The sequence below is a fragment of the Rhinopithecus bieti genome, unplaced genomic scaffold (assembly GCF_001698545.2).
Source record: "Rhinopithecus bieti isolate Rb0 unplaced genomic scaffold, ASM169854v2 scaffold_1918, whole genome shotgun sequence".
Lineage (NCBI taxonomy): Eukaryota > Metazoa > Chordata > Mammalia > Primates > Cercopithecidae > Rhinopithecus > Rhinopithecus bieti.
The window spans coordinates 2494369-2521705 of NW_016803680.1; the positions used below are offsets into that span (position 1 = coordinate 2494369).

Here is a 27337-nt window from a genome sequence, read left to right on the forward strand (position 1 = left end):
AGGTTTTTCCCTTTTTTTTTTTTTTTTTTTTTTTTTTTTTTTTTTTTTTTGAGATAGCATCTGAGATAACTTCTGTCACCTAGGCCTGGAGTGTAGTGGTGCCATCTCAGCTCACGCCTCCCGCGTTCAAGCAATTCTTGTGCCTCAGCCACCCGAGTAGCTGGGATTACAGGCTTGTGCTGCCACACCCAGCTAATTTTGTATTTTAGTAGAGATGGGGGGGGGGGTTTCAGCATGTTGGCCAGGCTGGTCTCGAACTCCTGGCCTCAAGTGATCCGCCCACCTTGGCCTTCCAAAGTGCTGGGATTACAGGCATGAGCCACCATGACCGGCCTTTACCTCTTAGGCTATCATTGTTTATAGCACTGTCACGGAATGAACTGAAAATCCTTTCATTGTAGAGCCAAACATCAGTAATATATACTATGATTGCATTTCGTTGTTCACTACTTCCTGTTTTCACTTGTGTAATTTTCTGCTTAATTAAGCCTGGTTCTCTGGAAGCCTCTCCCTCTGCTTCTCCAGTGAGACTGGCTCTTCGCCATGTCTGTTGCTGAATTGTGGAATCTCTGCTGCTTCCTTGCTTTAGCTTCTAAAGAGACAGGAGTTGTCTGCATTCTTTCATGTCTTAAAATGGCTTTCTTTTAACCTTCAGTATTACAATACAGTATTACTGTTTGGGACTAGACTTTTAGGAGGCAAATGATACTTTATGTAGCAGTCTCAACTGTTTACATTGAACCATAGCAAAAAAAAAAAAAAAAAAATCAAATCCATCTCTTAATGTTTGCAGAAAGATGCAAACAAAACCAGCTAAGTATGGAACAATGTGTAAGTAAGGTTATCACACTTTGATGTAAAAGTTTCTATTTTTACGTGATCAAATGATTTGCCTCTCAAAATTCTAGTCCCAGACAAATAGTAATACATAAAGCATCTTTTGTCTTTTTTTCATCTAGGCTGGAGTGCAGTGGCACAATCTTGGCTCACTGCAACCTCCGCCTCCCGGGCTCAAGCAATTCTCTTGCCTCAGCCTCCCGCGTAGCTGGGATTATAGGCATGTGCCACCACGCCTGGGTAATTTTAGTATTTTTAGTAGAGACGGGGTTTCACCATGTTGGACAGGCTGGTCTTGAACTCCTGACCTCAGGTACTCTGCCTGCCTCAGCCTCCCAAAGTGCTGGGAGTTCAGGCGTGAGCTGCCGTGCCCAACATGAAGCATCTTTAAGAGAGTTTCCATTGTTTACATTTTCAGAGTTGTTGAAATTCCCTAACATTCCCCTTCTTGGTCTTTTAAATTTGGCCTGTATTCTTTCCTTTATACCAACTGCAGAATTTTTCATTATTCTGTATATCAGTCAGTGCAGTTTCAGCTGTGCCCTGGTATGGGTCATTATTGTACTAGACAATTGAGTTCTTACAAAATCCTGTGAGTTGTTACACTTTTTTGTGTTCTTTCAGAATTCTTATGACAGATATTAGACATACTGAATTCAGTATTTTCTATTCAATTTTTATCTTGGGGTGTAACGTATTTTACGGCATCCTGTTTCATGGATGCAGTGGCAGGTTTGTGTGTTAAGACTGCACACCAGTTTTGACACCCTCTTCTCATCTCTGTGCAGCTTAGATTGTGGCTTCGCCTGCTTGCTAACTCCAATGCACTCCTGCATTTTACCATGCAGAAATATGTTCAAGCCACTCATCCTCTCATGTCTCTTCACCAGTTCTTTTGTTATGCTGGCATATACCTTTATTTTTATTTATATTCAAGTTTCCACACAAAGCGTTAATGCCTTTACTTTTATTTATGTTTTTATTTCTGTACACTGTCTTGCTGGGTCTCTAGAGATGACTTGGCTCATCTTTAACCAGAGGTACTGGGTGAGGGTTTTTAATCAGAGACGGCAACACAAAGTTAGGTGCATGGCTTGGGTGTCTTGTTCAGGGATGTTTCTCATTTTACATCACTGTTTCCCAGAATAACGTGTTTTTGCTACTAAAGCATCGACAGGTTTTGCTTGAAATTTTTTCCAAAAATTACCGGGTACGCCGAAACATGATCCAGTCTCGGTTGACTCAAGAGTGTGGAGAAGATCTCAGTAAACAGGAGGTGGATAAAGTACTAAAGGTACATCCATTTTGTGCATAACAATATCAAAGACTCTGGAAGGGGCTGACAGCATGGAGAAGGGACTCTAGTGTCTTTGTGTATATGAAATCAGGCTTCCTTGGGACCCCTCCCCAGTCTTGTCTTCAGCAACTCTTAATGATTGGCATTGGTTGGGGAAAGGACTGACCCCTTCAAATAATATAGTCACAGGGGTGTCCAAGGGAAAGAATGGGTGCTTAATTTCTGTTTCTGATTGGGCCAGTAATGCCCCTTTCTCATCCCTCTTCTCTGCTTATCACTAGAGACAGAAACTAAAAACCATGGCTTCAGGATGCTAAAAGCCTAAAACGAAATAGAACAACAACAAAATACAGTGGGTTGGGTGAGCTTGGCAGTGGGTAGGCATCTTCTAAAATGGTAGGGCCTAGTTGAGAATCCTCACTCCACTCCCCCTTGAATTTTGAACTACTCTTCTGATTGTTGCCATAGCCACATAACATGACTTTCAGTAGAATCCATTCTTAAATTTGGTTTAAAAAGGAGTATCATCTGTTTACTATATATGAAAGCACCTAATGTACAAGCTATAATGCTTTTCTGAAGTGACTGTAGTACAAATACCAACCATACTGGCAGCAACACTGAGACACAGAAAACTGATGACAGTGTCTTGTTTAGATTAAACATCCAGAGCCATATAAGTAATACTATTTTTTAAGCACCCTTGTTCTGCGCATGTCAGTATTTGTGTTTCATAGATCCTCACTTTTTTTTTGAGACAGGGTTTCGCTCTTGTTGCCCAGGCTGGCGTGCAATAGCACACTCTCGGCTCACTGCAACTACCACCTCCCAGTTTCAAGCAATTTTCCTGCCTCAGCCTCCCCAGTAGCTGGGATTACAGGCGTGAGCCACCATGCCCGGCCCACCCTTACTTTTAAAATACCCCTGAGGAATGGCCGGGCATAGTGGCTCACGCCTGTAATCCCAGCACTTTGGGAGGCCGAGGCAGGAGGATCACCTGAGGTCAGGAGTTCGAAGCCAGCCTGACCAACATGGAGAAACCCCATCTCTACTAAAAATACAAAATTAGCCGGGTGTAGTGGTGCATGCCTGTAATCCCAGCTACTTGGGAGGCTGAGGCAGGAGAATCGCTTGAACCTGGGAGGCGGCAGTTGCAGTGAGCCAATATTGTGCCATTGCACTCCAGCCTGGGCAATAAGCAAAATTCTGTCTCAAAAAAAAAACTACCCCTGAGGAGAGGGTGGCTGGTAGTAACCATGGTGGTATGCTTAGGCAGTTTTTGATTTGTATTCTATTTGTATTCTATTCACTGATCATAAATCAAGTGTTGATACTGTGGACAGAATGTAGTTAGCTCCCTTACCTGCAAAAATCTGCACTTACCCTGTTTCTCTCTCATAGGACTGCTGTGTAAGCTATGGTGGCATGTGGTACCTTAAAGGGACAGTACAGTCTTGACAATAGTAGCAAACCACTAACCCAGCAAATCTAAGCCCAAGGAAGAAGGGCGGAACCAGAAGTAGAGCCTCGACTTGCTTCAGACGACACAGAGCAAGAGGAACTGACCATCTCATGGCCTGTGGCATTGCATGGTGCAGTGGACAGAAGGGATTATCCTCAGCCAGTGACAGGGTCAGCTTAAGTTAGATCACTCCCAGAAGAGACCAGCTGGGACCTTCTTTGCAGTACTATTTGAAATTCCTGATGTATTTGGCTTATTTGGTTTCATTCTCATAATAAAGAGAGTGTATACTGACATGGGCAGGATGATAAAAATCATGGTTTAATATTTTCTTTTGTAAACTTAATGCCAACAAGGTCTAAGTTATGTTTACAACATGAAGAAAACCTCAAAGTTTTTAATTTTTAAAATGCCTAGAAGACAATATTTAGTCTTGGATTATCTATCTGCTAAGACCACCAATTTCATTAAACCAAATTGAATTACTCTACTCTTGGGATTCTGTGGCCACTTTACCTTTGACAACAACCTACTTTATGTAGCAGTTTCAACTGTTTACATGAACCATAGCAAAAAAATCAGAATCAAATCCATCTCCTTTTAATGCTTGCACAAAGATGCAAACAAAACCAGGTAAGTATGGAACAATGTATAAGTGAGGTTATCACACTTTGATGTAAAAATTTCTATTTTGTGTATTTTTAAAATAAACGCTAACACTAAACTAGCATCATGGTGCTATCTTCAAATGATTACAGAAAGGCGATCTTGTTGGGCTCAGCGTTACATGTATCTAGAGGGAACAGAGCTAATGGAGGGAGACAGAGCAGCACTGTCCACTAGAAAGAGGTAAGTCACGTACGTAATTTTGAAAGTTTCTAGCACCCACATTAAAATAGTTTAAAAAGGTCATAATAGTTTAAAAAGGTCATTTTAGCATATTATTTAGCCCAAAATATCTAAAACATCAACATATAATAAAAAAATTAATATTTTACCTTTTTTTGTACGAAGTCTTCAAAATCTGGCATTTTACACTTTCCTCTCAACACTCTCAATTTGGACTAGCCACATTGTAAGTGCTCAGATGCCACATGGGGCTATTTGCAACAGTATTGGACAGCACAGCCCTAGAAATGGATGGAAAAAATAAGAGTAAGCTAGGTTGGGTGAGTTGTGAATTTTGGTATATAGTTAAGGCTTTTGCCATCTTTTTTTGTACAACACAGCCACTGGTCTGAAGGTTTAAATGACAGTCTATGCTATTTCCGCACCCCCCCAAAAATAAAACATCTAATATTTTAGCTATAGAATCATTAAGGCATTGATCAAGGATGTACTTTGCCAAATAAGTATTTGGTAACATTGCTGAACAGGTTGATCGTATATTGATTCTAACTATTAACATATGTGAACCTGAAAAGTAAAGTTACCAAAAGCAATTTGGAGTATGTCTCAGCTCTTCCATCCTAACCTTCCTTCTCACTTTGAAAGGGGAAATGCTCATGTGGGATGGCACAGAATGTTAGTCCCATCACCTTGCAGAACTTAATTGACTCAGTGGAGAAGTCAGAGCCTTAAATACTTACATTGATAAAAAGAATTGGTTAAAACACCAAACTCAAATAGCAAGAAAAAGAAACTTAAGGAATATAGGAGGGAACTATTATTTTTTAAAAAAAATTGAGGGAACTTGGGATGTCAGAATAGGACTTTCCAGCACTCGTCCCCCTGCAGAAACATGAATTTAAACAACTATCCACAAACAAAAATACCTTCACAAGAGCTAAGGAACCATGAAAGATTACAGCACCTTGGTATACCACAGAATAAGATGTATTGAAGAGGACAGGAGGGACAATTTTACATTACCTGTCTTACCCCCTCCCCAACCCCAGGCAGCACAGGGTGGAGAGAGAGAGACCCTCCACTTGGAGGAAGGAGAGGGAAGTAAACATTGGACCCCAAAATCATGCCAGCCCCAGCCAGACTCCAGGCCTGCCCCAGGAACACAGGTTCTAAGCATACCCACTGCCAGGCCTGTACCCATGAGCTCACACTCTAACAGACACCCCCTCTCCACCCTAGTCCAGCCCCATCTGAGTAAACCCCAGCACCGGGCTGGCCCTCACAGATCTAGGCTCCAATATCCCCTGCAGACCCAGATTCTAGGCCAGCCCCCAGGACCCCAGGATCCAAGCCAGGATCCATCCCTCAGAGACCTAGCCTCCAGGCCAGTATCTATATACCCTGGCTCCAGGCTGAGCTATATATGCCTGCAGGCCAGCACCCACAATCCCAGGCTCCAGTACAATACCCGTGGACCCAAGCTCCATGTGTGCCTCAGCACCAAGCTCCAGTGGACCCAGGTTCCAGGCATACACCTCAGTAAGCCTCAATGCTAGGCATGCCCTAGCAGACTGGGGCTCCAGAACAGTCCCTATGGACCCAGGACCTAGGCCCACTCCTGCAGGTTCAGGCTCCAGGCTATGGAGCTAGGCTTCAGGTCAGTTCCCTGGATACAGGATCCAGGCCTGCCCTTGTGGATTCAGGCTCTGGTTGTACCCCTGCAGACCCAATCAACTGGCCCACTCCACTGGACCTACGTTCCAGGATTAATCCTATGCATGCAAGCACCAGGCTCATCCATCTGCTGACCTACGTACTAGGTCAGCCTGCTCAAGGACTCCAGCAGCAAGCCTGCCCACAGACCACACCAGACAACTTGCCCAGAATCTCTGAATGGGCTCACTGGTGAAGGGCTGTTCCACGCAAAGTCAGACTGCAAAGATTAGATTCAGTCCTTACACTTCATCCAATGTACAGACATCAACATATGACCACAAGGATCAAGAACAATTAGGGAGACATGCTATCACCAAAGTAACAAAGCACCAGAAATCTACCCTAAAGAAACGGATTTATGAACTGCCTGACAAAATAGTTTTAAGGATGTACAGCAAACTTCAAGAAAATACACATACATAACTCAACAAAATCAAGAAAACAACCAAATCAAGAAACCTAATAGATCAAAGTTATTTATTCTTTACAAACCATTCTGAAGTTGAAAAATACAATGAATGAAATGAAAAAACAGAATAGTGAGCATCAACAGGATTGATGAAGCAGAGAGAATCTATGGACTCAAAGACAGATTATTTGAAAATACAGCCAGAGGAACAAAATGAAAAGGAATGAAGAAAGCTTACGGGATTTATGGGACAGCATCAAAAGAGCAAATATTTGAGTTATAGGAGTTCACTAAGGAGAAGAAAGAAAGAAGTCACAAAACAGTAGTTTTTTACTACTGTTTTCCAGATCTGGAGAAAGATATAAATATCCAGGTGCAAGAATATCAAAAGTCTCCAATCAGATTCCATATGAACAAAACTATACCATGACATACTATAATCAAATTGTCAAAAATCAAAAGACAAAGGGAAGATCCTAAAAGCAGCTAGAGAAAAGAAGCAGATCACATATAAGGGAGTTCCAATAAGGCTAGTACTTCTCAGCAGACACCTTACAGGCCGGGAGAGAGTGGGATGATATATTCAGAGTGCTAAAGGAGAACAAATTGCCAACCATGAATACTTTATCCAGCAAAACTTCAGAAATGGAGAAAAAGACTTTCCCAGACAGACAAAAGCTGAAGCATTTCATCACCACCAGCTCTGTGTTTATAAAAAAATGTGAAAGAGAATTCAAGCTGGTAGAAAAGGATGTTGGTAACATGAAAACACATGAAAGTATAAAACTGGTAAAAGTATACTGTCAAACTCAGGAATACTCTAATACTGTAATGGTGGTGTGTATATTGCTTATCTTTAGTATAAAGGTTAAAAGATAAAACTATTAATAGCTAATTTGTTAAGGGATACACAATATAAAATTTGTAAATTGTGACCTCAAAAACAAAATGTGGGAGGGAGTAGAATAAAAGTATAGTTTTAATGCAATCAAAGTTATCTGCTTAAAATAGTCTGCTATCACTGTGTTTTACATAAGCTTCACGATAACCACAAAGCAAAAACCTATAGCAGATACGCAAAAGATAAAAACGAATCAAAGCATAACTCTAGAGAAAATAAATCACAAAAGAAGACAGTAAGAGAGAAACAAAGGATCTACAAAACAACCAGAAAGCAACAAAATAGCAGTAGTAACTCCTTACCTACCAATAGGCATAGGTAAGGAGTTTCTACTGCGAATGTAAATGGATTAAATTCTCTAATCCATGTACTGTGAATGTAAATGGTTTAACTCTTCATAATCCAAAGACAGGGAGTGGCTGGATTAAAAAAAAAAAAAGATCTAACTATATGCTGCCAAAAAGTCTCATTGAACCTGTAACGGACACATAGAGACTGAAAGGGAAGGAATGGAAAATGGTATTTCATGCAAATAGAAACCAAAAGAGAACAAGAGAGCTATACTTACATCAGATTATTAAAATAAACTTTAAGTCAAAACTGTAAAATGAGACAAGGTCACTGTGTAATGATAAAGGGGTCATTTAACAATGGTAAATATTCACCCAACATCTGAGCACCTAAATATAGAAAGCAAATATGAATAGATCTGAATGGAGAGATAGACTGTAATACAACAGTAGTAGGGGATTTCAATATCCTACTTTCAGTAAAGATCAAGCCCCCCCCCCCAAAAAAAATCAATAAGAAAGCATCAGACTTTAACTACACATTAAGCAAAATGGACCTACTAGACATATACAGGAGATTCCGTCCAACAGCAGAATACACATTCTTCTCGAGCATACATGGAATATTCTCCAGGACAGATCATATATTAGGGCACAATCTTTAAGTATCTTTTCTAACCACAATGGTATGAAACTAGAAATCAGTAACAGGAGGAATTTCAGAAAATTTACAAATAATGTGGAAATTAAACATGCTCCTGAACAACAAATAGGCCAATGAAAAAAACTAAAAGGAAAAATTTTTTAAATATCTTGAGACAAAAATGGACACAAAACATGAAATGCAAGAAAAGCAGCTCTGAGACAGAAGTTTATAGCAATCACCACCCACATCAAAAAGAAAAGACCTCACATAAACAACCCAATGTTACACCTTAAGGAACTAGGAAAATGAAAAGAACTAGGCCCAGTTAATAAAAGGAAATAGGCCAGGTGAGGTGGCTCAACGCCTGTAATCCCAGCACTTTGGGAGGCCAAGGTGAGCAGATCACCTGAGGTCAGGGGTTTGAGACCAGCCTGACCAACATGGCAAAACCCCATCTCTACTAAAAATGCAAAAAAAACACCCATGTATGGTAACACGCTCCTGTAGTCCCAGCTACTCAGAAGGCTGAGGCAGGAGAATCGCTTGAACCTGGGAGGCAGAGGTTGCCGTGAGATTACACTACTGCACTCCAGCCTGGGTAACAGAGCAAGACTCCATCTCAAAATTACATACATACATACATAAATGGAAATAATAAAGACAAGAGCAAGACTATGTCTCAAAAAGAATAAAAGAAAGGATATAATAAAGACCAGAGCTGAAAAAAATGAAAAGATCAACAAAATTCAGTTGGTTTCTTGAAAAGATAAAATTGACAAACTTCTAGCTGACTAACAAAAAATAGAGAAGACTCATATAATTAGAAATGGAAAAAGATAATCCCAGCACTTTGGGAGGCCAAGGCAGGTGGATCACTTGAGGTCCGGAGTTTGAGTTCAGCCTGGCCAATATGGTGAACCCCGTCTCTACTAAAAAATACAGAAATTAGCCAGGCATGGTGGCAGGTGCCTGTAATCCCAGCTACTTGGGAGGCTGAGGTAGGAGAATCACTTGAGCCTGGGAAGGGAAGGTTGTAGTGAGCTGAGATCCTGCCACTAGCTTGGGTGACAGAAAGAGACCTTGTAAGAAAGAAAGGAAAGAAAGAAGGGAGAGGGGAAGATATTACAACTGATTCCATAGAAATACAAAGGATCAGGCCAGGCGCGGTGGCTCATGCCTGTAATCCCAGCACTTTGGGAGGCCGAGGCAGGTGGATCACTTGAGGTCAGGAGTTTGAGACCACCCTGGTCAAAATGGTGAAACCCTCTCTCTACTAAAAATACAGAAAAGAGCCAGGCATGGTAGCGGGTTCCTGTAATCCCAGCTACTTGGGAGGCTGAGGCAGGAGAACCTGGGAGGCGGAAGTTGCAGTAAGCCAAGACCATGCCATTGCACTGCAGCCTGGGCAACATGAGCAAAACTCCACTGCAAAAAAAAAAAAAATTAGCTGGGTGTGGTGGCACACGCCTGTAATCTCAGCTACTGGGGAGGCTTAGGCGGGAGAATTGCTGGAACCCGTGAGATGGAGGTTGCAGTGAGCCAAGATCACACCACTGCGCTCCAGCCTGGGAGACAGAGCAAGACTCTGTCTCAAAAAAAAAAAAAGAAATACAAAGGAACCTAAGAGACTACCATAAAAAATTACCAGCAAACTAGATAACCTACAAGGAATGGATGAGTTCCTAGACACATACAGCCTACCAAGACTGAATCACAAAGACACAGAAAGTCTGACCAATGAGTTCAAGAAGGTTGAATCAATAATTTAAAACAGTCTGCCATCAAAGAAAAGCCTAGGACCTGGTGGCATCATTGCCGAATTCAACTAAACATTTATGGAAAACTAATACCAATCTTTCTGAAACTTCCAAAAATTTGATGAAAAGGAATACTTTCAAACTATGTTTACAAGGCCAGAACTACCCTGATATCAAATCCAGACAAGGAAACTATAAGAAAATTAGGCCGGGGACAGTGGCTCATGCCTGTAATCCCAACACTGCGAGGCCAAGATGGGCAGATCACCTGAGGACAGGAGTTCGAGAACATCCTGGCCAAAATGGTGAAACCCCGTCTCTACTAAAAATTACAAAAATTAACCAAGAGTGGTGGCACATGCCTGTTAATACCAGCTACTCGGGAAGCTGAGGCCAGAGAATCACTAGAACCTGGGAGGCGGAGGTTGCAGTGAGCCGAGATGGTGCCACTGCACTCTAGCCTGGGTGACAGAGAGAGACTCCATCTTAAAAGAAAAAAAAAAAGAAAGAAAGAAAAGGAAAGAAAATTAGATCAATATCCTTGATGAACACAGCTGCAAAAACCTCACCAGAACTAGCAAACCAAATTCATTACATTAAAAGGCTCATTCACCATGATCAAGTGGGATTTATCCCAGCCTGGGCAATATAGCAAAACCCCATCTCTGCAAAAAAATAATTTTTTTTTAATTAGCCAGGTGTGGTGCTGTGTGCATATAGTCTCAGCTACTTGGAAAGCTGAGGCAGGAGGATTGCTTGAGCCCAGGAGTTTGAGACTGCAGTGAGCTATGACCACCACTGCACTCCAGCCTGAGTGACAGAGTGAGACCCTGTCTCCAAAACAAATAAAGTTGGATTTATCCATGGGATGTAAGTATGGTTCAATATATGTGGTGTATCAATAAATGTGATATACCACATTAACTGAACGAAGGACAAAAACCATATAATTTTCTCAACAGATGCAGAAAAAGCATCTGAAAATGAACAACCATTCATGATTAAAAAATCAACAGATTAAAAGGAATGCCCACTCTTACCACTTCCATTCAACAAAACACTGGAAGTCCTAATTATAGCAATTGCATAGGAAAAATGAAAGGCTGGTGGCTCACACCTGTCCTCCCAGCACTTTGGGAGGCTGAGGCGGGCGGATCACCCGAGGTCAGGAGTTCGAGATTAGCCTGGCAAACATGGTGAAACCCCTACTCTACTAAAAATACAAAAATTGGCCAGGCGTGGTGGTGTAAGCCTGTAATCCCAGTTACTTGGGAGGCTGAGGCAGGAGAATCGCTTGAATCTAGAAGGCGGAGGTTGCAATAAGCTGAGATTGTGCCACTGCACTCCAGCCTGGGCGACAGAGACTCTGTCCAAAAACAAAAAAAAGGCATCCAAATCAGAAAGAAGTCAAATTGTTCCTGTTTGCAGATGACATGATTTTATATATGGAAAATGTGTATATCTACATGCAAAAGAATGAAGTTGAACTCTTATCTTACACCTTACACAAAAATCAACTCAAAATGGATTAAAAACCTATTTTTAGGCTGGGCACAGTGGCTCACACCTGTAATCCCAGTACTTTGGGAGGCTGAGGCAAGCAGATCACTTTAGGTCAGGAGTTTGAGACCAGGCTGGCCAACGTGGCAAAACCTCGACTCTATCAAAAATACAAAAATTAGCAAGGCGTGGTGAAGCGTGCCTATAATCCCAGCTGCTCAGGAGGCTGAGGCAGGAGAATCACTAGAACCTGAGAGATGGAGGTTGCAGTGAGCCAAGATCGTGCCACTGAACTCCAGTCTGGGGGACAAAGCGAGACACCATCTCAAAAACAAAAACAAACAAAAAAACCTATTTTAAGAACTGAAACCATAAAACCTTAAGAAAAAAAAACAGAGAAAAAGGTCTTTGACATTAATCTTGGCGATGATGTTTTGACTGGGATACCAAAAGTACAGACAAAAGCAAAAACAAAACAAACTACCTCAAACAAAAGCTTCTGTACAGCAAAGGAAACAATCAACAACATGAAAAGGCAGCCTATGCACTGGGAGAAAATACTTGCAAACTATATATCTAATAAGGGGTTAATAAGCAAAATATATAGGGAACTCAATAGCATTCATATGAATAACCTGATTTTAAAAAGGGCAAAGCATCTGAATAGTCATTTCTTCAAAGACATAAAAATGGCCAGCAGGGATATAGGTGGCTCAACATCACTAATCATCAAGAAAATGCAAATAAAAAGAACAATGAGTTATCTCACAGGTTAGGATAGCTTTTATCAAAAAGACAAATAGCAAGTGGTGAAGTTGTAGAGAAAACTGAACATTTGTACACTGTTGATCAGAATGCAGACTGGTGCTGCACTGTGGAAAACAGTATGGATGCTCTTAAAGATAGAACTACTGTATGATACAGCAACCCCGCTCCTGGGCATATGCCTAAAGGAAACAAAATCACCACCTTGTAAAGATAACTGTGTTCCCATGTTCACTGAAGCATTATTCACAGGAGCCAACATATGGAAACAACCAAGGTGTCCATCAACAGACGAATGGATAAAGAAATGATGCCATAATAATTTACATACATACCATGGAACTTCAGCATTAAAAAGGGAAGTCCTGCCATTTGCAACAACAGGGATGAAGCTGGAGGAGGACATCATGTTAAATGAAGTAAGCTAGACACAGGAAGAAAAATACTGCATGATCCCACTTATATGTAGAATCTTTAAAACAAACAAACATCAACAACAACAAAAACAGTAAAATAGTGGTTACCGGGTGGGAGAAATGGGAAGACGTAAGTCAACATTGCAGTTATATAGGATGGATGAGCCTAACAGATCTAATAGACATCATGAGGGCTTATAGTTAATAAAATTATATCATATACTGGTAATTTGCCAAGAGAGTTGATTTTAGGTACTCTTATCACACACATGGGTATGTTATGATGGGTATGTTATGATGGGTATGTTAATTTGCTTGACTCTTATCACACACATGGGTATGTTAATTTGCTTGACCTTGATATACTGTATATATCAAGTATATCAAAACGTTGAACATATTAAATATATACAATAAAAAGAACATAAGAGGATATAGATACGTATATAACAAAGGAAGGGGAAAAATGAAAATAAACAGTTTTATTTGATGAAATAACAAAAATATGTATAGTTCTTTTTCTTTTTTTAGAGACAGGATCCCACTATATTGCCCAGGCTGGAGTACAGTGGCTATTCACAGGTGCGGTAATAGTGCATTATAGCCTTGAACTCCTGGGCTCAAGTGAGCCTCCTGCCTCAGCCTGCCAAATAGCTGGGACTATAGGTGCACACCACTGTGCCTGTCTCATTTTTGATATAAATTCTTAAAACAGGAATACATGGATTCCTGATTAATAAAAAAAAATCCAGTATTATGCTAAATCAAACAATGGACATATTGTTTAGGATTCAGACAAGCAATTTTACTCTCACCATATTTAATATTTTGGATATTTCAGAGCATTTAAACAAGTATAAAATTAAGTAGCCAAACAGTATTTTCCAGGTATATCAAAGGAGTTGAATAAAAGATACTCACCATAATTCAACAAGATAGCTGAAATCAATAGCTTTTCTATACACAACTAGTTACAAAGTATAGCAGAAGAAAAATCCCATTTCCAACATCCAAAAGACAAACCTTTAAAATATGCGAGACCTAAATGGTAAAAATTTGAAAACTGAGACACACAAAGACCATTTGAACAAATGGAAAAACATATAGCCGTTCGTGACCAGCCTGGCCAACATGGTAAAACCCCGTCTCTACTAAAAATACAAAAATTAGCTGGGCGTGGTGGTGGGTGCATGTAATCCTAGCTACTCAGGAGGCAGAGGTTGCACTGAGCCGAGAACACACCACTGCACTTCAGCCTGGGTGACAGAGGGAGACCCCATCTCAAAAAAAAACATACAGTCGTTTTTAGATAGAAGCCTCTGTATGATTAAGCCTGTTCTTATTAATCTATTTATTTAACTTGATCTCAATAGAAGTATCAATTTCCCCTCAAGAACCAGACAAGCTAATTTTAAAGTTCATATTGGGGGAAAAAATGCAAACAAAAAAAAAAATCCAGGAAAATTCTGAAAGAATAATGAGAAAAGTTTAACTTCCCCTTAGCAGTTATGAAAAATATAAATATCCAAGTACAGCAACTTAAAACTGCAAAATAAATAAGACAATAAAAAATAAAAATTTAGAACTGCATTAGGTACATGAAAATCAGATCCTAGAACAGAAATAGGTTAAAATTCATGCAGACATTTAGTACTAATATGGGTGGCATTTCAAGCGTTGGTGGATAGACTTCAGATGGATCAAAGAACTCTTAAACACAGAGACATGTTAAAGATTCATATACATAAAAGTGGCCAGGTGTGGTGGCTCACACCTGTATTCCCAGCACTTTGGGAGGCCAAGGCAGGCAGATCACTTGAGGCCAAGAGTTCGAGATCAGCCTGGCCAACATGGCAAAACCCCATCTCTACTAAAAATACAAAAAGTTTGCCAGGTATGGTGGCACGTGCCTGCAGTCCCAGCTATTCAACTTGGGAAGGTTGAGGCATGCGAATTGCATGAACCTGGGAGGTGGAGGTTGCAGTGAGTTGAGATCGTGCCATTGCACTCCAGCCTGGGCAAGAGTAAGACGCTGTCTCTCCCACTCAAAAAAATAAAAAATAAAATAAATAAATAAATAAATAAATAAATAAATAAATAAATTCATATACATAAAATTGTGCTTGGTAGAAAAGAAGTCCATTAACAAGGTAAAAACTGCTGGACGTGGTGGCTCATGCCTGTAATCCCAGGAGTTGCCTTTGGAGTTACCTTTGGGAGGCCAAGACAGGGCAGATTGCTTGAGCCCAGGAGTTGGAGACCAGCCTGGGCAACACAGCGAAACCCCATCTCTACCAAAAGTTAAAAAATTAGCTAAGCATGGTGGCACGCACCTCTCGTACGAAGGCTGAAGTGGGAGGATTGCTTGGGCCCATAAGTCAAGGGCTGCAGTGAGCCGTGTTCATGCCATCACACTCTAGCCTAGGAAACAGAGCAAGACCTTCTCAAAACAAAACACAGCAAAAAAATCAGATAAAAATTAAGATAATCTGGGACAAAACACTTTCAAACTTCTAACTGCAAAACTGCATGTATAAAGTACTAGAGCTCTTTAAATAGGCAAAGGAGACTACAAATGGCTAACAGATTAAAAAATACTGTCTTATTAATAGAAATGCAAATATAAGCTACAAGGAAAACACCATTTTTCTATTAGTTTGGCAAAGGTCAAAAAGTTTCTTGGCATAAGTATGAAAAAATAGACATCCTCATCCATTGCTAATGGGAGTATCAATAAACTCTGGAAAGTAATTGCAAAATGCCTTTTTACTCAACTTCTAGTAATACATTTTCTAGAATCACAAATGTCCATAGACATATATAAGACTGTTCATTACAGGCTTTTTCTTTGGTAGTAGCAAAAGACTAGAACAATCTGCTCACTAGGTACTATTTAAACAAATTATTACATATCCATAAACTGGGATACTATGTAGCTGCTATTAGAAAAGTACATCATCAGATAAAGATACATGGTTCAATAAAAATGTAAGATGAAGAGTGCCTATGCTTATTTGCTTAAAAATGCAGGGTGACAAAAAAAGCAGTTGTGCTAATTTATGCACATATTTTAGGAGAATACACATAAAACTGGCAAACAGATGATTCCAGGGAGGAGATGGACTGAGAAGGGATCCCTAACCCCCAGGCCGTGGTCTAGTATGGTCCATGACCTATGATGAACCGGGCTGCGCAGCAGGAGGTAAGCAGTAGGTCAGAGAGTGAAGCTTCACGTGTCTTCACAGCTGCTCCTCATCGCTCGCATTACCACCTGAGCTCCCCCTCCGGTCAGATCAGCAGTGGCATTAGATTCTCATAGGGAGTGCAAACCCTATTGTGAACTGCGCATGTGAGGGATCTAGGTTGTGCATTCCTTATGAGAACTAATTCCTGATGATCTGAGGTGGAAGTTTCATCCTGAAACCATCCCCTGCAACCTTGGGTCTGTGGAAAAAACTATCTTCCATAAAACCAGTCCCTGGTGCCAAAAAATTGGGTACCGCTGCTTTACAAAGCGAAATTTTAAAAGGACGTTTTACCTGTTTTTAAAAACTTAATCCAAAAGCAAAAGTAATTTAGATTCAATGCCCGTTTTAATGTTTGAATAGCACAGTTTCTTTGCTGTCATCAAATGTTTTGAGAATCAGTCAAATGCTATTAATTCAGAACCAAGTCTGACATTTCTGAAATAGTGAAAATTAGAGTAAATTTGAAAATGTTTGTCGAGTAGTTTTAATGAACATTTAGCAATATGAGCAGAATTTGTGCTATTAAGTTATACAAATCCAAGGATTCCCTATTTAAAATAGGAAAAAAATCACTGTCAATCTTTCTAGTGATATTTGTTGGAAGAAAAAAAAGTGAACAGTTGGTTATAAGAGTGAAATGGCTTATACTGAAAGTAAGACACACAGTAGATCCTATTTATTCACTTTCATAGGTAGCTTTATTTGGTTTTTAGAAAAATATATACAATAATCGGAACCTCAGTTCTTAAATAGTTTTAAATTAAAAGTATACAAGTAAGAGGATATGTTTCCACAGTCAGAACATCAATACTGCTTAATAATGTAGACAGGAATTTCTGCAACAAATCAAAACATTTACAGAACTCAGGAAGAGCAGCTTGTGGCTGGCAAGTCAGCCAGCTCAGAACACAGGTAGGAGGCAAGAGGTTTGATCTTTCCCCTTTAGTTTGAATTTGAGAAAGTGATGAAAGATTTACATGTTCACGTATCCTAAAGGCTACAGCTTTCAATAGAAACATTAGAATGTAGGAGCGGAGGCCCTCTAGGGCGTATGCTAACAAGCTAACTTGGATCAAACAAAAATTTGCCATCTCAATTTGGTATTCAGATGGATTTGTATATATTAGGATTACCTGTCAGTCACAGTTCAACTAGTTCAGATACAATAAAACTCAAGGATTTGGAGTATTTGTTAATGACATTTCTTTTGGATTAGACCCCTGCTTTCTCTTGAACATTCTTCTTAATGAATTCACAGTATTCAGTGTTTGCAAAAGATACTTGAGTTTGACAGCCCTCTGACATCATTTTGAGAAGTTGTGCAAGGAAGCAATAGGAATTGCCTTAGCTTTGTGCCAACTCGGCCCTTTTCCCCCATACTGTAGTAACTCCAGGCCTACTTCTCCAGAAGTATAGCTCTTCCCTCCACTGGTCCTTTTCAGGAACTGAAGTCTAATCAATGCACCAGCCAGAGGCCAGTTTGTCATGGAATTTCCTGGGGAGCTTAAATGGAAGTGGATCAGAGAACTGATACCAGTAGCCACCTCCTTTCCTCATTGTATGCATTTGCTAAATAAGCAAAGCAATGAGGCAAATGTCATGAGCAACATCAGGCTTCTGAGTCTACAAACACTTGTCTGAATGGGAGAGAGAGGTGATAGGCAATAGGCAAATTAGTAGTAGAGCTAGAGGTTCAATTAAGAATGAGAGGAGAGTGATCGGTATTTTGTTCTCTGTTCATCTATTTCCTGCTTAGTTTTCTTGATGCAACTAAAGATCTCCTTAAACAACGCTTTGTATTCTGGAGGTGTTGTAGGTGAACTGACGGGCTCTGGGTTGACAGAGGCCAGTTCCCAGCTGCTGGCAACAGGCTCAGACTGGGCGTTCACTCCAGTCAGGTCCTTGGCCGGAGCCCTGGAGGTCTGCACGGCCTTGTGTGACAGGGAGTCCTGTTCCTGTTGGCACTTCTTCAGCAGCTCTTCATACTTCACCTTCAGGGCACTGTACTGTGTGTCCACTTCGTGCAGAAGGGAGATGCCCCTCTGTTTCACAGCCTTGGCCCTCCTGATGCAGGTCTCCTCATGGCCCTTCACGATGTCACTCCCTGCCAGGCTGCTGAGGATCGTCTCACTGCTGCTGCGCTTGAGAGGCTTTCTATGTGGTTCCGGCACAGTCAGGAACATCTCTTCCAGCAGGCTCTGGCTGGGTTCTTTGAAAGGAACAAACAGAGAGTCTGGCACCAGCTTCTCGACCCCATTCACAAATGGATGCTCTGACTGCAACATCTGTCGCATCTCTGCCACCTCAGCCTCTAGTTCCAGCGCCCGTGCTCGGTAGGCACCCGTGGCCCCCAGCTGCTGCTCCAGTTCACTGTTCTCCTTTAACACGAGCCCATATTCCTCCTCCATAGTCACCCGCTTCTGCCGCTCCAGGCTCAGCTGGGCCTGCAACATTGTCACCGTTTTTTTCAAGTGCTCATTTTCCTCTTCATCAGGGCTTGGCTGACTTTGCAAGGAAGTGATCTTCTCAGCGAACACATGATCATACACGAAGTGTCTAGGGAAAAAAATATTGAAAGAATATATTACACAGGTCCACTGAGAATGAAGTGAGGAAGACTGGTGATTTTTTTTCAACTAAATTTGATGAGCTGTGACAGTGACTGATTTTTTTTTCTTTTTTATGAGATGGAGTCTCACTCTGTCGCCAGGCTGGAGTGCAGTGGAGTATCTCAGCTCATTGCAACCTCAGCCTCCTGGGTTCAAGCAACTCTCCTGCCTCAGCCTCCCAAGTAGGTGGGATTTTAGGCATGCGCCATCATGCCTGGCTAATTTTGTATTTTTAGTAGAGACGGGGTTTCTCCATGTTGGTCAGGCTGGTTGGTCTCCCAGCCTCAGGTGATCCTCCTGCCTCGGCCTCCCAAAGTGCTGGGATTAACAGGTGTGAGCCACTGCATCTGGCCGACAGTGACTGATTTTTAGCCACACTGGAGCAGTGGCTAAAATGGAACTGTGTGAGGCTGGTAAATAAACACCTGAAAGCAAACTCAGTTTTTGCAATGAATCTTTTTTTAATGTTAAAAGTACTAGAGAACATCTATTCCCAAAGACTGGCAGTATGCCAATGACCTCACAAGGGAAACCTTAAAAAGTACTGGTGCCTGGGTCCCAACCCACAGATTCCAACCCAGTTGGTCTGCTACCTGGCCTGAAGGTTTCTAAAGGCTCTCCAAATGATTCATAATACATAATTACGATTGAATCACTACAGCAAATTACTGTTGCTGTGGTATTTAACCAGGAATGTTCATCAGAATTGCCTGGGCAGCTTTTTACCCACACCTAGAAATTCTGATTTAGGCCTGAGGGAATGTGTTGGTATCTGCATTTTGAAAAACTCCACAGGTGATCTGATGTGCAGCCAAGGTTGAGACCCACCAAATGAACCACCTGGTTTCTCCTGCTCAGTCCAAGGCACCTTTCTTGACTATTTATTTGTGTTTTTATTTGCTTATCTGCCGTTCCATTAGACTGAAAGCTCACGGGTAGGAACTCTATTTTGCTCACCAGCCCTCAGGTCTGGCATAGAGCTTGCCATACAACAAGTGTTCCATAAATACTTAAAGATTCAGACTTGTAACTCTAAATTATAAAGGTATTTCTTTAAGCAAAAGATCTTCTGTTTGCTTGAATTTTGTTTTACCAATATTTCTATTTTCTTCACTCTAATGTAAAACACAACTCCCAAATCTATAGTCTATCAGAAGTAATTCATCTTAAACTATGATTTAACACATTAAAAGCCCTGAAATAAGTGCTCCAAGACTTTCAAAATGAGAATTACTAATATATAAGAACTGTGTAATTTATATGTTTAAGTGATTTTGTTCAAACCAATGGTAGCTTAATAGCTAAGTGACACTTCTTAAAATGGTACTTTCAATCTACTGGAATTCAGAATGTGCCAATGACATCAGACAGTCCCTGCTGTAACTCCACAGACAGGTAGGCTCTTACTGGCGGAGATCATACAGCTCCTTCAGACATGCAAAGCTGGGTGCCGGTTTCTCCTGGTCACACTTCCCTTGGCTCCTTCTCCCTGGGCCAGATGACTTCAGCTCCTCCACTTGGCTCTGCAGGTGATCAATGTTGGTTTGCAGGCATTCAATCGTTTCAGTCAGGCTGTAAGGAACAGACAGAAGCCACTGCTGCTTGTCATACTGAATCAAGGGCAAAAGCGGTGAGGAGAGATTAGATGCGAGCCACTCACACTGGGCTTTCTTAATTGGAAAGGACATCTATTTAATCTCCATTCTCCAGAAAGAATTAAATTAAACCTTATCCCATATTGACCCAAACCCACTGCAGCCATGTTCTATTCTAGTTTATACTAAAGAACTTCCCTCTAGGCCTTGTCAGATTCTAGAAAATTTACCTCAGAATCTTTTGCTGTGAGGCCTTGCTGTCAGCAACTAATTTTTGATTTGTTTCTTCCAGTTCCCTTGCTGTGATGTCTAATTGTTCATAAACCTTTGCATGTTGTTCGTTCATCTGCCGAAGAAGCTCCACTTGCTTGGTCAGATACTGTAAGAGAAGATCAGGACCAGGTGACACAAACAGATAAGATACCTGCTGTTCCTTGGCTGGTCATGGTGGCTCATGCCTGTAATCCCAGCACTTTGGGAGACTGAGACACATGGCTCACCTGAGGTCAGGAATTCGAGACCAGCCTGACCAACGTGGTGAAATCCTGTCTCTACTAAAAATATAAAAATTAGGCAGGTGTGGTGACACATGCCTGTAATCCCAGCTACTTGGGAGGTTGAAGCAGGAAAATTACTTGAACCCAGGAGACAGAGGTTGCAATGAGCCGAGATGGCGCCATTTGCACTCCAGCCTGGGCAACAAGAGTGAAACTCCACCTCAAACAAACAAAAAAAGATACCTGCTGTTCCAACACCAATTCTCTGATTCCCAACACCAACTCTTGTTGGGGTGGGGCTGGCATACAGTCTCCATCTCTGGGCTCACTGTCCTCCCAGCACTGCCCAGAAGCTCCCTTAGACCCATTTCAGTTTTCTCCAGGCCTTCTCACATCAGCGTGATTGATTCAATTATTGGCCACTGGTGACTAAACTCAATCTCCAACCCTTCCCTCTATCCAGAAGTTGTGGGGCTGGGACAATAGATTTAATCCTCTAATCATGTGGCTGCTTTCTCTGGTGACTGGACCTCATCCTATCAGGAAACTCCAAGGGTTTTAGGAGCTCTATGCCAGGAACCAGGGACAAAGACCAAATATATAATTTTTGTTATACCATATGTTTATTTTAAGAAAAGAAGAAATTAAACTCCGTCTTCCTAAGAAACGAGCACAGGCTATCCTTTATATGCTTAGCTCCCTTAATGCTCACCAATACTCCACTGCATTGTGAGGCTAATTTTCCAAAGCATATACCACGCATAAAATATTCAACCAAAAAATCTAAAGTGAGACATAATAATCCCTTAAGACAAAAAGCATGGAACATGTGATCAAAGTTTAAGCAAAAACATCATGTTTAACAGAAATAAAGCCTAACGCGGAGGATTTTGTTTTTTTTAATTATGCTCTAAGTTCTAGGATACATGTGCACAATGTGCAGGTTTGATACATAGGTATACATGTGCCATGTTGGTTTGCTGCACCCATCAACTCATCATTTACATTAGGTATTTCTCCTAATGCTATCCCTCCCCCAGCCCCCCAGCCCCCAACAGGCCCCAGTGTGTGATGTTCCCTGCCCTGTGTCCAAGTGATCTCATTGTTCAATTCCCACCTATGAGTGAGAACATGTGGTGTTTGGTTTTCTGTCCTTGTGATAGTTTGCTGAGAATGATGGTTTCCAGCTTCATCCATGTCCCGCAAAGGACATGAACGCATCCTTTTTTATGGCTACACGGTATTCCATGGTGTATATGTGCCACATTTTCTTAATCCAGTCTATCACTGATGGACGTTTGGGTTGGTTCCAAGTCTTTGCTATTGTGAATAGTGCTGCAATAAACATAGATGTGCATGTGTCTTTAGAGCAGCACGATTTATAATCCTTTGGGTATATACCCAGTAATGGGATTGCTGGGTCAAATGGTATTTCTAGTTCTAGATCCTTGAGGAATCGCCACACTGTCTTCCCCAATGGTTGAATCAACTTATACTCCCACCAACAGTGTAAAAGCATTTTTATTTCTACGTGGAGGATTTTAACTTGCAAAAAAGATCACTTTCTTTCTCTGAGTGAGGCATCCTGGAGCAAAAAAAATGAAAAGTATGTTGCTTTGACGAGAAAGATATTTTAGCTTAATATGCTTCAAAGACTCCTGTTATTTTTAATTTTATGAGATTTTTATCACCATTATCCTCCTTATTCACGAGAAATTTATCAGATGATTTATTCTGGTCCTGCTAAGACTGCCTCCTAAATGGCCAAGGATAAAGGGGAATAATTCCAACCTTAACACCGCAGTGTAAGTCACCTTGACTCCCTCCCCTGCTCAGCTCTACCTGAAGACACTAAAACACAGTATATATTTCAAAGGAAATAATCACAGTAATTCCCTGGACAGAACCAGAAAGGGGGGAGAAATGGTTTGAAGCTTATTGATGATTAAACTGTAAAAGACTCAGAACTTGACTTTAAAAACACTCTTCTTGGCCAGGCATGTGGCTCACACCTGTAATCCCAGCATTCTGGGAGACCAAAACAGGCAGATTGCTTAAGGCCAGGAGTTCAAGACCAGCCTCGCCAACATGGCAAAAACCGACCTCTAGTAAAAATACAAAAATTAGGCCGGCGTGGTGGCACGTGCCTGTAATCCCAGGTACTCAGGAGGCTGAGGCATGAGAATCTTTTGAACGTGGGAGGTGGAGGTTGCAGTGAACCAAGATCGTGCCACTGCATTACAGCTGGGGCGAAAGAGGCTCTGTCTCAAATACAACACAACACACTCTTCTTGAGGCTTTTTCTACAACTCTACAAGTATCTGCAAGGCTAACAAACTGAAACAATGTGCTAAATGACACTCAACGGGCCCTTAAAGTGTTGAAAAAAGCATATATGGCTTTTTTTTTTCAATTCCACTTATATAACTCAGCAGCAAAGGGTTGAACAAACACTTAACCTAACTTCAACTTTTTCATCTGAAACTCTTGGGGTCAAAAGTGTTTTGGAAAATTCTTTAAATTTTAGAAAGACAACATGGCGCTCATACCTGACATGCACCTGACACTTTATAATACCACCTGTGAGGTCTGGGCAGCACCCTGTATCGAGCCATTAAATTTCTGCATCAAAAAGTATGAACTAAGACTATAAACAGCCTTACACCAGTTCAGGTAAAGATCTACTACCAAATGAATCTGTTGCAAATTTAAGGGGAAAAGAAAATCTTACTTTATAGAGCTTTTTGGGTTCGGAATTGGTAAGTGGTTGTGGATCTGTTAGTACCTACCATGTAGAACTGGAAGAATTAAATGAGAGGTGAGCACACAGCATGGTCTATAAAAGCCTGTGTGTAATCTTCACTGCCTCAACTTCCACCAGCTTCTTCTGGTCCTTTGGAAATCAACCACTAATTCTCATGAGTGAAGCTTTTTCAGAACTAAAGGAGTAGGCCTTTAATCCTGCCCTCTGGCTAGTAAGGCCATAGTAGGTTCTTGTCATTGATGGGAACATGTTCAGTCTCTTAGGAATTGATGAGATTCCACGGAAGTGGAAAAAAGGCTTAGAATCACAAGAATACACACATAATAGCTGCAGAAATTTTTCAAGCTTCTTTGTACCAAGTGTAAATTATCAAGCATTCTTTAGGACTCAGAACTACCTTTAAAAAGGCTAATGCATAAACCAGACATTGATTTATTAATATACAACAGGAGCTGTTCCTGCCCAGTGACAAGAATATTCACATCCTCTATATAGGACACGGCTGCCCCACAAAGGGCAAGTGAAAGGCCGATTCATGAATCGGAGTCTCTGGTAGACATGGGATCAGAGTCTGATGGGAGGCAGTGATATCCTAACTAAGAGCACAAGCTTTGGGGTCAGAACCTGGTCTGAGGTCTTGCTTTGCTGTTTAGAACTGGGTGACCTACAGCAAGCACATTTTTCTTAGGTGAGTTCTCCTCATCAACCCCATAAGGCTGTGAAGATAAATATGTGTGTGGCAGAGACTGGACTAAGTCACCCCAAAGCATGCGTCTTTGGCATAAAAAGGTTCCTGCCTCCTCCCTCTCTACCAGGGAGAACAAAGGTTAACCACTAACATCTTTATATCTTTATGGGCCAGAAGACAGCATCAGAGGAATCCACACTAACAAGCTTTGCTAAGGGGCCTTTATCACCACTTATTTGCCTTCCCACAAGTTCTGCCCCTAGACAAAGTCCTTCTCCTTTGTCTTGTCACTTCTCTAAAAATTGAAGATACTAAATAAGCTGGAATTCAAAGCCGCTTTTGAGAATTACTCATTCCCTGGGTATCTCCCACACCTATATATGAAATAGGTATGTTAATAAGTTTTTCTCTTGTTAATATGTCTTTTGTTACAGGGGTCCTTTCCAACTTAAGCGCTCATGAAGGTTGACGAAAAAAATTTTTTCCTCCCTGACGTATACAAATATATAATTTACATAAAGGTTAATATATGTAGAGAGTTCAGCATGAGATCTGGCAGATGGTAAAATTGCTCAATAAGGAGGAGGTACTGTCATCTTTATTTAAAGCTACAGTTTTCAAACTTGACATGTGCTAAGATTCACCTGGAAGATTTATTAAAGTGTAAGAACCTGGGTCTCTTTCCCTCAAAAGGCAGAGACTGCAGTAGAGCCAGGATTCTGCATTTTTAGCAACAAACCCAGCTGATACTAGTACAGGCAGTCCACAGATCACACTTAGAGAAATGCTGATCTTGGGCATGGAAAATCCTGGAGGTCCCCTGCCCTGACCAATGTCCTTTTCTCTTGGCTCTAGGAGACACAGGCATTCACTGGATCAATGATGACTCTTCGGCTTAATGCTCACCATCTCCCTGCATAGGGCTCAGCTTAGATGCAGTTATCCACTAAGATTAGGTTATATTTTAACTGTACCACAGCAGCATTCTTCATCATAATGTTTCACTTTGTTATGTTCTTACAATCATTAATTCCCTGAAATTACAAATTAGTCACCTTAACCTTGCTTGAGTGATCCTTCCTAACTTCTCAGTCCACACAAACACTGAATTTCTACAGATGGCTAATTTTATCCACTGCATTTTAAAACTTTCTATTGTGGACCAGGTGTGGTGGCTCATGCCTGTAATCCCAGCACTTTGGGAGGCCAAGGCGGGTGGATCACTTGAGGTCAGGAGTTCGAGACCAGCCTGGCCAACATGGTGAAACTCCATCTCTACTTAAAAAAAAAAAAAAAAAAAAAATTAGCTAGGCATGGTGGCACACGCCTGTAGTCCCAGCTACTTGGGAGGCTGAGGCATGAGAATCGCTTGAACCCAGGAGGCAAAGGTTGCAGTGAGATAAGATCACATCATTGCACTCCAGCCTGGGTGACAGAGTAAGACTCTGTCTGAAAATAAATAAATAAATAAAACTTTCTAATGTGGATAATCTCAAACATGCAGATAAATGGTTTAATGAACTCCCATGTACCCATCAACCAGTTTCAGCAATTATCAACATACAGTCAATCTTATTTCATCTCTACTCTCCTATTTTCCTCATCCTCCAATCATTTTAAAGCTAATCCAATGCATCTCAAGTATACATCTTCATACATTTCTAGGACTTTTCATTTTAACCATAATTCCTAAGGGAAAAAAAAACTCAATAATTCCTTAACATCTATTATGTTTTAGCATTAATATTTTCCCAATTGTCTCTTTTTTTTTTTTTTTTCAATTGTCTCTTAAGTGGTTTTTCCAGCTTCATTTGTGAGCTATTGATTTTTTTTAAATTTCACACTTAGGGGAGATATCTGCATTTTTTAAAGTTGCCCCACGGCAAGGCAAGCGCCTCCCTCCTCTAATGCCTTTACTCTACCATCCCCTATCTGGGGGGATGCACTTCCCCTGGTTGGCTCCACCTAAGGCAGCAGTTCTTAGCCTGGGGTACATGGATAGACTTTAGAGGGTCTGTGAACATGGATGAATTTAAAGGGTCTGAACAGCTACATCTTCATTTTTGCTAATTTCTAAATGAAATTTGACATTTCTTTCAAGTATTAATAGAGGTGTTAAAATTTATAGGAGACCACTGGTTTGGACTGAGTCCCTGCCCTAGGCCCAACAAACCAAACCAAAATGGAGTCACTTGTGCTAAAGTTCCATGTCAGCAAGACAAAGTTATTCATCTGACTTCTGAGAAATTAGAAGAGATAATAGCCAAACCCCTAAACATGCCAGTTTTTGCCAGCATAAGGCACTTCCCTCTGCTTTAACCTTTACAATAAATTAACTTTGAAACCACACATTTTTTTTTGTTTCTGCTTTCCTCAGCCCGTCTATAAAACCAACTTCCTCTGCTCAGCTCATTGAAACCCTCACTCTCTAAGAATGAGGTGTTGCTGAACTTTAGAATCTCAAATAAAAGCCAATTAAGATCTTTATATTTGTTGAAATTTTTTCTTTTGACAGAGGCAATAAACCACCAGTGGTATTAGGTTTATGCATGACTTCATCATCAACAGAAATCACAGATATTTTCACACTGCACTATAGTTGCAGAAATCTTGATTTACTGCCTGCCTTCATCACTATTTGAAATCATGGTAGTTTCTAGATCTTGTTATTAAATATGTTGATACGTATCCTATTATATCACAAATTTACTTTTTTCAATATTTGACAGGTATTTCATTGTAACAGATTTCCTTTGTAATTCAATGAATTTTAAGAGGATTATCATAGATCTCATTAGATAATCAAAGGGATCCATGGCACCAAAGAAGGATTACAAACTCCAGTTATCCTTCTGGCCTCATTTCAAATATAACCTCTTCAGAAGCCTTTTAAGACCACTTTGGCCAGGTGCTGTGGCTCATGGTTGTAATCCCAGCACTCTGGGAGGCCGAGGTGGGCGGATCACCTGAGGTCAGGAGTTTGAGACCAGCCTGGCCAACATGGTAAAACCCCATCTCTATTAAAAATACAAAAATTGGCTGGGCGTGACCAACATGGTGAAACCCCGTCTCTACTAAAATATAAAATTAG

General features: G+C 40.9%; 2 protein-coding genes across 12 annotated transcripts in view; one reads left to right on the forward strand and one right to left on the reverse strand.

The window, feature by feature from the left end:
- Positions 1-4326, forward strand: part of POLR3E (RNA polymerase III subunit E) — a 38376-nt gene extending 34050 nt beyond the window's left edge. For 8 of the 9 annotated variants that reach the window (XM_017850358.1, XM_017850401.1, XM_017850419.1 and 5 more), the window contains 2 exons: positions 1982-2131; positions 3536-4326. In XM_017850358.1, the coding sequence (XP_017705847.1) occupies positions 1982-2131; positions 3536-3592 (207 nt within the window). In that variant the 3' untranslated portion in view covers positions 3593-4326. The remainder of the gene's footprint in view (positions 1-1981; positions 2132-3535) is intronic. The other variant, XM_017850409.1, reaches the window with a different exon arrangement.
- A 12446-nt stretch (positions 4327-16772) lies between these two features.
- The window catches only part of CDR2 (cerebellar degeneration related protein 2), a 34638-nt gene continuing 24073 nt past the window's right edge, over positions 16773-27337 (reverse strand). For all 3 annotated transcript variants that reach the window (XM_017850431.1, XM_017850440.1, XM_017850450.1), the window contains exons 3-5: positions 20528-20676; positions 20110-20274; positions 16773-18649 (exon numbers count right to left, since the gene is read on the reverse strand). In XM_017850431.1, the coding sequence (XP_017705920.1) occupies positions 17791-18649; positions 20110-20274; positions 20528-20676 (1173 nt within the window). In that variant the 3' untranslated portion in view covers positions 16773-17790. The remainder of the gene's footprint in view (positions 18650-20109; positions 20275-20527; positions 20677-27337) is intronic.